This window comes from Lagopus muta, chromosome 2 (genome assembly GCF_023343835.1).
Source record: "Lagopus muta isolate bLagMut1 chromosome 2, bLagMut1 primary, whole genome shotgun sequence".
Classification (NCBI taxonomy): Eukaryota; Metazoa; Chordata; class Aves; order Galliformes; family Phasianidae; genus Lagopus; species Lagopus muta.
In genome coordinates, this window is record NC_064434.1 from 56,231,308 (window position 1) to 56,243,407 (window position 12,100).

General features: G+C 40.8%; 1 protein-coding gene across 13 annotated transcripts in view; it reads right to left on the reverse strand.

Annotated features, from left to right (window-relative positions):
• The window catches only part of NHSL1 (NHS like 1), a 164,281-nt gene that overhangs the window by 25,644 nt on the left and 126,537 nt on the right, over positions 1-12,100 (reverse strand). For 12 of the 13 annotated variants that reach the window (XM_048935451.1, XM_048935454.1, XM_048935453.1 and 9 more), the window contains one exon: positions 7,218-7,345. In XM_048935451.1, coding sequence (XP_048791408.1) covers positions 7,218-7,345 — 128 coding nt within the window. Of the gene's footprint in view, positions 1-5,031; positions 5,104-7,217; positions 7,346-12,100 lie in introns of all 13 variants that reach the window. The other variant, XM_048935462.1, reaches the window with a different exon arrangement.

Genomic DNA, 12,100 nt, shown 5'->3' on the forward strand with positions numbered 1-12,100 from the left:
CAGAGGACTAAGTATTAAGGTACTGCTGCTGCAGTTAGCATGATGGCTTGTGGATACACCCTCACAAATAACACACACTAATTTACAAGTAACTTTTTAAAACAAATGAAAAACCAACAACCGCCAAAAATCCAACAGCAACCAAAAAATAGAAACAAAACAGAGGAAAAACAACTCTAGACTGGATTTACCCATGACATCTGATCAGGTTTAGAACCATATAAATGAAAGAGGAGCAAAGCACAGTAAATAATTATCTTACACGTTTACATTGTTCCTTCAGCAACCAACCCCTCTCACTTTTAGAAATAATGGATAGAGCTTTACCTTCCCTTCCTCTCTTCTCCGCAGTGTCCCATTGGGAAGATGAGGTTGAGCTCTGCTATGATGTAGCTACACTAAGCTATGAGGTGGGTAAGGAAGACATCTATTAGGAAGAGACACATTTGGGGAGAGCTCTGTAAATGATTCAGCCAATACACTTGACATAACCATCAGCCAGGGATCAGTGTGGAAAAGTGTTGGCTTTGGAGAAATTCAAGCTTTGCTTGTTTTTAAAGGATGAAGTAGTTAAAAGTATTAGTATACATACAATGGCCATTTCTAAAGTTGCTCCTTAGCAAAAGTGTTAGATATCACATCTATTACGGATATTTTTCTTCAAATAAATGAATAAAACCTTTCTGCATCAGAAAAAGAGGTTGCAACAGCTTCCACCAAAGCTTACACCAAAGAGGTCCCACCAGCTTCCAAATCCTTCCACCAGCCAAACTTATAATGCCAAAAAAGACATTTCCTTTAGGGGAGCAGATCTGTTTTCACTGCAAGGGACCTCAGGTTATCCCAAGAACAGTAGAGGAAGAAAGACTTGGAGGAAAAAGAAGCTCCTCTTCCTCCTGCCTACGGATACAACAAGGAAGAGAACAAACACTTCTGAGTGTGGAGGCTGTAGGGACAGCAGAGACCTCTGAAGCTGTTTATCACACCCATTTCAGAGCTGGTTGCCCTGGCTGCTCTGCAAGGTGGAATCTGCCCTCTGCCCCCAAACCAGGTTCCTTACCACCACCTTCTCTTTGTTTCTCCCACTGCCTGCAGAATATTACCCAAAATGGGGCTGCTGGCACTGGATTGCCACTCTCCTCACAGTTATTCCCTGGCTGCTTGAGAGAGGTGTAACTGCTGTTTGTAACAGATGGACTTTCTCTGTCATTATTGTCTAAGTGATTTGCTCTCTCTTGAAGCAGAGTGGCACACAAAGGCGTGATGAAACACCACGCTGCAACCACTGTTTATCATTCCTGATTTTAATTTTCTCCTTGTCATCATGAGAAGTTCCCACTGTTTATAAATAACCATTTATTCATACCACTGTGCACTGTCAATTCTTTCAGACTGGACCCAACATTTCATTACAGATCAATAAATCAAAGCAGATTCCAGGCAAAAAGTAAATTAAAAAAAAAAAAAAATATATATATATATATGGAATCCCTTCAGGTAATAATAATAATACACAAACATAATGTGAATGTTTCTTTTTTTATGTGTGTCTGTGTGCATACATTGTTTATAAATGTACACGGTGCAGGCACACTTAAAGTACTTACACACAAATGGAAGTGCTTTCCCATTTCAAATCACTCACATTTATAAAAACGTCCACTAGCTCGAGCAATGTGAGAGAGAAATGCCACTGCAGATGGGAAAGCTGCCTCCAGGCTGTGCCTCCTCCAGTTTGTTCCACAACAGCTCAGAGCAAAAAAGGCACTGCAACCCACATCTGTGTGGTAGCCCACATGGGGCATCACTGGTGTTAGACGTGTGCGTGTAAGCACTCAAAGGACTAATCAGAGGATGGAGAGGAGAAATATCATCTTCCCTCTTGCACAAATAGCTCTGTCTGCATCGGCACAGCAAGGAAGGCACTGCAAGGCTGGCTTTGCAGTTTGTGTGGCAAATCTGAGCTGCAGCCACCTGCAGATGCTCTGCTTTGGGTGACAGCATCAACACCAGTGACAGTCACGTTCAGACAGTGCCAGTGCAATGCCAGGTCTCAGCTGTCAGTCACAGTCACCAGGGGCTACTCCAAAATGTCAGGTGACAGAGATACGGGTTACAAAGCTACCCTTCCTTCCCCAACAGAAAAGCACAACACTTCTGTTACAGAATACTAAAAGAAAAACTGAGGGACTGAAGCACTGACTACGAGGGAATCCTAGTTATACAAAACAGCATGGAATAACCATCAGAAATTTTAAAGAATTAAAAAGCCAGAAAACTGAGGAAGGACAGAGGAAAGAGGACAGAAACTGATCGGTACAGTAAGTACACAATGAATGAAAAGCAATTGATAACTCAGTTGTGCAGCTGTGGCCAAGCACTGCTTCAGCAGAGATGACTGCTTTTGGACAGTGGTGTATATTTCTGCAAAAAGAGTTCAGTAGGAGAGCTGCTGGTTTTGAGTGTGGGAAGGAGTGTTAGTGTTTCATCTGCAGGTACGCTTTCTGTGGTTTCTGGATAAGCATGACTATCTCTACTCAAATACCTTCTCCCAAAGTACTCACAGTGATAGTGGTACATTTACTTGCTTTTTGATGTAAAGATTCTTTCAAAGGGCAGCATAGGTCAAAAGCCATACTTAACTGTCCTGTGCAGAGTAGAAAGTAGCTCATTTTTCAACTTTCTTCACACAAATTTCTTATCTAATTTTCTAGTTATGACAAAATTAGAGAGGAAAAAAAATATTTTATACTTTATGTTCCTTTCTGAAAGTTACATATTTTTAGAAAATGCACCCAGATTTACAATACAGAGCTTTGCAGGAAGATTCAACAGATTGCTGCTGTACAGACAGAAATGTCTTTTGAAGTGAGGTCTGCTATATGAGAAATAGCACTGGACAGTGTTTTGAGATCACACTATCTGCTCAGCAAATCTCAGCATAAACACTGCTTTTAACAGAACAGTTTGCACCCCTCTCATTTTTAAAGCATCTCCTTCTCAAAACAATTTTATGGTTTGATTTACATGATTAAATTTTTACGCAGTTTCCAAATGGGATGCTACACCCACCTCCTCTAAGAAATCCATTGGATTGGTGCACTTTAATGGATCAGGGAAAAAGGGAAGACAGGGAAGAAGGGAAGGTCCAGAACACTGGACCTTGCTGTCTTTCCATAAATATGCTCTAGAGGGGAAAAAGCCTGAACTTTCTAAGGAGAAGCTGAAATGAGAATGCAGGACAGAACGGCTCATGAATACACCACAGTCAGAGGGGAGCTACTTGGTTCACAAAGCTAGAGCCCCTTCACTGCCTTGCTGACTTCTTGTCCCCTGTCCACTCAGGCACTGCAACACATAACAGCTTCATTGCCCGAGCACACTCATGCTGCTTGAGAGGTCCCAGCTGACAAGTGATGCCACGCTGCGCATCTCACAGCATGTCCTGCCCCAGGTTCCTGTTTACTCTTAGCCTTTGTATATTGCAATGGTTTGTACTACACTGTTTGAAAAGACAGGACCTCCAGAAGAAAAAACAATCCATACAAGTCTTACTTTTAAGCAAAGGACCTTAAAACTTGTAGGCATGTCATTTACCTCACTGTCCATCACAACCATTCTCAAAATTAGAAATTTTCTGAAAAACAAAGTTGAGAAAAAATTCTATGCTGCTGTGGATGAGAGCAGAAGCAATTGAGTCATCTATTAATCTCTCTCAACACCCTATTTCCTCTCCAGCCTTTGACGGCTTTGAGTTCTTTTTCTCACAAACACATTTTCTTCTTTGAACTGCTGTCTCAACTGTATGGGAACTGCTGAGTCACAGCCTGAACCTCTGATTGATCACCTGAGGCAAGCAATGAGTCAGCCATGGGAGCACAGGTGAAGGCAATTCACCTGTGCTGCTGGAAGGGGTGGAGCATGGCTCCACCTCTCCTAGACCCATTTAAGAGCTGACTACCAGTAGAGAAGGATCTCTTCTGAAGACCCACTCTGCTGGAGTTTTGTAAGTGAGCCCAGGATATGGGTAAGGTTTCTATCTATTCTCTTTTTGTTATCATAATCTGCTTTACTTAACTCTCTTGTTTATTTCAGCATTATCAGCACTAAAAAAAAAGGCAAAGCAGTATAAAATGCCTATGCTGATTACACGTGTACTCACTCATAATCACAGCCAAGGGGTGGGGGAACCAGTTGAGGGCATCACAGTCTGGAGGCACCTCCAGGTGTGCCAGCAACAGCAAGGCTCATAGACATTCACACTTCCAACCTGAACACCCACTTCTTCAGCCCCTCTCAAAACTAAGCCAAATTTTTACATCACATCACTTCAAGTCCCTCAAGCCAATACAGTTAATGCATTTGTTTTCACTGTACATTCTAAACAATTTCTTGCAGATATTAAAGAAACAATTTGGTTTGGGTGAACACAGTGTCAAAAGTACACCTTTTTTTTGCCCCATAAATAAGCAAAGGAGCTGTTTTGTTAACCAGAATTAAAAGACTATCAAAACAAAGTTTATAACTCAAGTAACAGTATCTAGGGAAAAATACCATGAGATTTTTCATAGATGGAATAAAGACATGATACAGCACGTGCCTGCGAGCAAGTACTCTCTATAGCTCATGTTCATCATTTAGAAGCTATGTTACTCCAATCAGGAAACTTTTTCCTTGGCTAATTAAAAAAACAACCACACAGCCAAATAAATAAAACACAGTGTTCACTGGGGAAGGAGTTTCAAAGGAGGCAAATGTTAATAGACCAAAAGTAATTAAAAGCAACTAAAAGATATTGGACTGCAGACAAAAAGGGAATAATGAGGAAAAATGCAGGAAACAAACTTGGCATGGCATTTTTCTGTTGAGCAGTTGGTTTTTCTACATTTAATCAATTTTTAACAGAGAACAGAAGCAGATAACAACCGAAGGCTAAGGGCAGAATGTAAAGATTGCTTATGTGCTAAATGCTACAAGTAACATCAAGCTGCAGATGAGACAGCTGGATGGTCCCACTTGTGGACAAAGTACCTTGTTGCTCCGGGGAACCAAGTTACAGCAGGCGCTAATGCAAGACTGAGAGATGCAGTCTAACAGACTAGACTGTTGAGTGAGACAAAAAGAAAGAAAGAAAATGAGTGATAAAAAGGCAAGGAAGGAAGAATGAGGGGAGAAAAAATAAACGCACACACACAAAAGACAAATACACTTAAAATACACAATGTATGTATTTCAGAACGTAAAGGAACCAGTGTTTGAAAGTGACATCTCAGTATATCCCTGACACGAGGAAAACAGACCAGTACTGAAGGACAGCAACACTTTTCAAGTAGTGTCACCAATGGTGGTATGTAAGAGGTGACAAAGGAGGACACTGGTTACAGTACTGAGATGTAAAATCCAGGCAAACCAATTTAATCACCAACAAACTCAATTAGGATCAGCAGAAATACACTGAAATGGGGATTGGATTGTGCTCCATTAATGCAACTTACATGAATCAAGCTAAGAGTAAAAGGGTAGTTCCAAGAACTTTGCTTTATATAAACTAACACTCAAGGCATGTCAAGTTTCCATGTTTTCTCCTTCTGCCTGCTTGCTTTTTGGGTTGGGCTAACTAGCCTGTTTTACCCTACGGGCTTTGCTTTGGAACAATAACACTTAAACATCTTTTAAGAACTGCGTGCTTTGTAGTATGAATATCACCCTGTGGTAACTGACACTCACCTCCACAAAAGAATATTTGTGGATGCAGGTCTTCTCTTGTGTGATCTAAGCCATGGTTTCACATTATGTCTCCAGTGAAGACAGACAAGTGGAATATTTGTCCTTTTTTTTTTTTTAGTAGATAAAAATGAGTGTGGAAAGACAGCTTCCTTTGTGAAAGCTCCATGCAGTAAAACAGAGGTTTTATCAAACATAGCAAATAGGTCAACTCAGAAGTAAATTCACAAGCAGTAAATAGCTATTCATTCATCTATGATTATTCTGTTATTCTCAAATTTCAGCTGGTGCTGCATGCACAGAATTTAAATGTTGGCTTCCTTGCTCTGAATAGACAACAAAGCCACAAAGCTTTCATCTACCGGTAAGGAGTTCACGTTCTGAATCATGGGATTTGGTGACCTCAGCTTCACACTGTTACTGAAGAACTATGCTAACATCTGAAAAATGACTGTCTCAAGGCATAAGTTATCAGAAGTATTCTGTATTTTACCAGTGGGACTATAATTCAAGTTCAGTGACCTGTTAAGTGTTCTATTTAAAAAATTAGTAAAATTTTATGTCATTATGTAATGTAAAGCCAAATAAAATGATGCTGGTCAAAGGTCATCATAAAGCACTAGTTTTACAACACGGAGTATGTTGCACTTTGTAAGGGAGTACAGAGCTGCAAAAGAGTGTCAGGGTTATGGTTTAAGTTTTGAGATAATCATTAACACCTTATACTGTCATTTTGACCACTTTTTCATCAGCTTTGAATCATGCCTACAGCTAAAAATATCTAAGGGAAACTATTCTAATTTGAAATTGAAGTGCTATCCTTTCCCTGAAGCATAACTAGCTGCACTAAATTTTTTCAAACAGTTAATGCTGACACCAGTGCAATTCATAATTCCACTGATTTCAGTAAGGTTTTGCAAATTGTCATTGTTTTACATTTGCTGCTTGCTGCCAATACATATCACAAAGAACTCAGTGGGGTGCAGCAACATTCCCTGCCAATACACAGACATAAAGCAATCAAATACTGGGTGAGGGACTGTATATGTTCTATGATAACTTTTAGTATGTGATTTAAAAGCATGGAAAACAGCACTCAAACCACTGTACACTTTAAACTGAGTTCTAAGGATTTGCACACTAGGTATACAGACAGGATTATTTGGTCTGTGCTACAAAAGTGCATATGGCTTAGTAACACTTCAAAAAACCAAACTTTACGAGTAACTATTCATAAGCAACATTTTGGGGCAAAGTATTCTAGAATATCTGTCTTGAAAATCCCAGGAGCTCCAGCACTTCAGGTTTGGATAGGCAGGCTCCAGAATATCTTTCTGTCTATCTTAGCTCACAGCACTGAAGCACCAAAGTTAGCCTTTGTCTTTGGAGCCCACAGACACAACAGGCGAAGATGAAGACAGAGGAGCAGTATTGCAGGCAATTAAACTGTAGCAGGCATATATTCATTCCAGCACTTTACTTTTCACCATTACCTTTTGTTCAATTTCTTCATAATCATCCTGGTAACTTCCACAGATTGCACTGGAGGATGAGGAGAAGGTGGGGCCCTGAGAGTAATACTGAGAGCTCCGATAGCCATCTCTCCGCAGCTTGTCACACTCTGCCAAAAGACAGGGAAAGAGGAAATCAATGTATTAGCAGAGCATTTACTGTTTACACTCAAAAATATATTGTGTTTTACTGAAAGAGGTTGCCATGCATTAGCACTGTCCATCCCAAGCAATAAAACAGAGTTGCATTTCTCATATCTTTAATCTATATTCAGCCTCCCTCTCTTTATTTATATATGTATGCCCATGTATACATGTGGCTTTTATTCAAATAAGAGATGGCGAAAGATTTGAAGATGGAAATTGATTTATTTGTTGGTTTTTAAGCAAGGTCTGGCTCAGTATCTTGACAGATGGCAGCATCTTGCAGGATAGGAGACAGTAGCATGCAAGTAACACCAGGGTCTCATTTGCCAGGCCGGTAGACACCCATTATGTGCCTTGCACTCGAAATGATGATGTTACTCACTACTCAAGCACCATCTGCTAAGTAACTTTGGCACTGACCACTCATCTTGTCTTCGTGCCTACAGAACAGACCATTTACTGTGATTTTGTAAAGCGGAATGCAAAGCACGGGGATTTTAAAATCTCTTGTCGACACAAAGCATACATAGTTTATAACCAAAGAATTTTCAAAGTTCAGAAAGAATTCAGAGCAAACATGCATCTCCACTCAAATGGCCAAAATCATAGTCAGCACCCTTATCCCCCCCATCCAAGTCTTCTGTAACTGTCCTCCCAATTCCTAATTGATATTCATTGTGACTGTGCTAAAGAAGAACAGACGCCACAACATAAGGAAAAATTAAACGTTCAAGATGTGGCAACCAAATTCATCAGCCCAGTCAAACTGTTAGCTTTACACTTTCAGAGACAGATATGTGAATCTGCTGAAAGATGAGGAATGCAAAAAAGAAAATTATTTGTTAGATTTCTATCCAAGGAACTGAGATTTCTGCACAATATATAGGCTGACACAAAGTGCTTTTGTCATCACTTGCTGGGGAAAGATATTCTGAGACTGTACTATCTGTCCCCCTAACTTGATCTCTTTAGTACTCCTTAAAATGGAAAATATGCAGTGTTTATACTGAGGGAAACATTTTATAGAGGCTTTGGCTTGTCAAATGATTAACTGGAGTTACGACTTGCAACTTCAGCATGTTTCCTAGGTTATATCAGACGTTTTTAAAACTGGGTTCTGTAGGACTCCATGGGGATAGTTTAACTGACCTCGAGCAACCACAGCTCTGCAATCGTTTAATCAACACGGACTCCTTTTCACATGCACACACATATCAACAGTAAGAGTATGCAACTGACAATTAGCTGTTTCCATCAAAGCCAGACGCAAGTCCCAGCCTGTTGCATGCTTCTGCATGAGATCAAAAAGGGCACAAACCCATCATTCTCTCAGTTCAAGGCCCTAAGCTGGCAGCAGTGGGTTCTGAGACCCACATGAATTCTGATAGCTCAGTCAGCAAGCCTGCTTACCAGTCCCACACGTGTGAGCGCACCGGCACCGCACGCATCTGGCAAACAGCTGCTGGGCCTCAGAGGGGGCTGAGAAAAGGATGCCAGCAACCACAGGAAAACAAATTTCTCCCCCGCCACTCCAGATCTGGCACTGGATCCAGGCAAATCCAGCACACAAAGCTCACAAAGACAAGCACCCCGATGGGCCAGTTTGTTGGTGTGAGCTACAACCAGCAGCAATAAGCAGGCTGGGGCAAAATGAAACAGCATGAAAACTTGTGTCAAATTGCAGCAGAGGTTAATGCCCAAATTGTCGACTTCGGCACTGCAAGTTTTGCCTTCAGATCAATCACTCATCACTTCAAACCAACACAAAGGCAACACAAGATGTACATAGGAGTGAAGTTAGTTTTCCTTCCACTCCTGGGATGAGGCCTTGGGCCCTGACCAACCGCTTCTGTGGCTCCTCCAACACCAGGCAATCACTGGATGAACGCCTCAAGAACCGCAGGCTTTATGAAGTGCAACAGATGCATGCTCTGGTATCAGCTGCTTAGCTTTACTTATTCTTCTAACTAAGGAGATGAAGATGATGAATAGTGAGTGCACTTCAGGAGGTCTGAAAAGAACTCCCTGAACTTTTGAAGAAGACAGAACCAAAGGCTTCAAAAGTCCACAGCAAGTTCAGCAAGCGAAATGACAATAAAACAGTAGCTTTTAATCAAACTCAGAATCTTCGTTGGCCCACAATGCAATACCCAAGTAATATCAGAAGCCACTGCAGTGATGTGGCTGCAGAAGTCAAGAGAATTGCTCAAATTGCTGAAACTCACCCAGAGAAAGGTGACCAGTCCCAAGGAACTGTTTTTTTGTTTGTTTACTGTCACAGCACATTTCACAGTTCTAGACAGCGCCTGAGGCCAGCTATACTTCTGCAGAGGTTTCAGGCAGGTATCTGTAACTTCACTTTGTAACAGCCCAACAGGAGGTCAGCCACTGTACCCAAGCAATGCTACTGCCACTGTCAAACCAAATCTCGTAACTTCTGTCTGAAAAGTGTTCTAGATGAGAAGAACACACCTCATCTGAGTGCCTCCTTATGTCCCACATGGTCCTCTGTAAGCAATTAACTTTGGATTTTTCAGCAAAAGGCTTTATATATATACATATATACACACACTTTAAAAATATATATATTAGGAAGAAGTACATTATGAAAACTTCCAGACATGGATCTTTTTTCCCAGAGGAGCAATACCGCAACCCAACTATCCAAGCAGGGAGGAACACTAGACAGAGTTAGTGAAAAACTTCCTACAAATATTCGTGTTATTTCAGAGATGTCCGAATAGGTTAAAAAAAAAAAAAAAAAAAGAAAGAAAGAAAGAAAAGAAAGAAAAAAAGGAGACAGGCAGCTTCAGTTATTAATAACCTTCAGTTCTAAGAATGCACCAGTACATGAGTGCTAACCGAGCCATGGATATACACACTCTTGAACCTCATGTCAAGGCTGATATATCCATGCTATTCAGTACACAAAAATGTGCACAGCCTAAAAATCTCTGCCTAAAAATTGCTGAAGCAAAATACAGAAGACTGCATCAGGCAGGACACAAACACTGATTCCTGTGGATGCACTTGCTTGAGATCAACTCAGCAGCATATGCACAGATAGTTCAATGCATGCTCTATGTGCTGCATTACTTAGAGTGTATCTGATCTGAACAGTGAAACAGTATTACTGTGTCCCAAATGAAACAGTTTTCTTCCCTCAACAGCTGCCACTTGCCAGCAAAAACTAGGAAAATGCCTCTCTGTGGCTGAGTGACTGCAATAAATGGAAGCACTGGGTAGTGCCCCAGCACAACAGCCAAACTATGCCCTCACCACTTCCCCTTCATCAGCTCCTGGGGATAACCATGGAGAGGTACTGTGTACCATCTCCTGCTGCCTTTCAAGTGCTTCTCTAATTAAAGTCATAAAATAGTTCTTTGTGCTTTTCATTCTGTGCTAGTGATACATTATTTCAAAACTTATTCTATATTATAATTATTGCTTAAAAATTGATTTAGTCACATTATGTTATAAAATAATTTTTCCTCACTTACATGGCTAAGTTAACTCTTCTTAGAGATGGAAATTTTGCCTGAAGAGAGTTTTGCTGTTCACAGGGTGGGTTTTAGTTAGGCATAAAGAAAGTGTTTGAGAAATGTGGTCTAAAGACTTTTAAAGGTTTTCCATTACTGTTACAGTGAGTAGGGTAGATTCAGGGGATGTGTGACAGAAAAAAAACGTGTTAGTGCTGTCAGTGCCCATACCGTAGTATCTGTGTTGCTGCCATTTAACCAACCCCTTGTATGTCTGCTCTGTGTTTCATTATTGCAGTTTGCTAAATCCTAGTGTAAGACAGCAGCTTACTAAAGATGCTCTGCTTCTCACCAGCAACACATGACCTAGTCACAGTTCCGACTTCCAAAAGGGGAATTTACAGGCAATGGAGCTGAGTGCAATCCTGCATCAAAATATTGAGCCACGAACACTGAATTCTGCACTACTCTACAGCTTACTGAGCTTTGCTAATTCTTATGTTTTACAATGTTTTGGCAATAATTCCATAGGGTAAGGTCCAAAGATCAGGCTCCATCTTAATAGCTCAAACTCTCCACATAAAACCTTATTGGCCTCTGTGGCATGCAGTGAGGCCATGGGTACAAAATACCATCAAGGCCACTCAATCCCACATAGATCTCTTCATTTTACACTAAGAACTCACATGTAATTCCATTTGACCCTGAGCTGATAACACACAGTAGCAAACTTTGCGTAACCAAGTGATTTACAGCTTTACAGACAATCTGAAACTATATTGTTACATGAAAATTCGAGACACAAATCACCTGGGTGAACAGAAGGCACAGCACTGATACCTCATTAATTCATTTGGCATGGTATTACTGCGGAAAACCAGGATTAAGGTATAACTTGTCCGCTTAGTTCAACATCCACATCACACTGCTCCGTGGCACAAGAAATGCTTGGTTTTCTAGCATGCATTGGATCTTTTTCTCTCCTTTGGTAACATTTTATACATTCCAAAATTTTCCACTGAAATTAATCATGGAGTCTTGGAAATTTACATGAAGCAAAACGCTCTGCCCTGCCAGCAACAGAGTGGTCAGAGAGAGCGAAGAGAGAAGTACTGCTCTGTAAGTAATGCTTCCTAATTCATTGAATTCCTCCACGCAGAAAAAAAATTGTACCCATTGAAATTAATTGACACTTGCTGAATGTTTATGGAGAACCAAACAGTGGATGTGAGGTGGTGG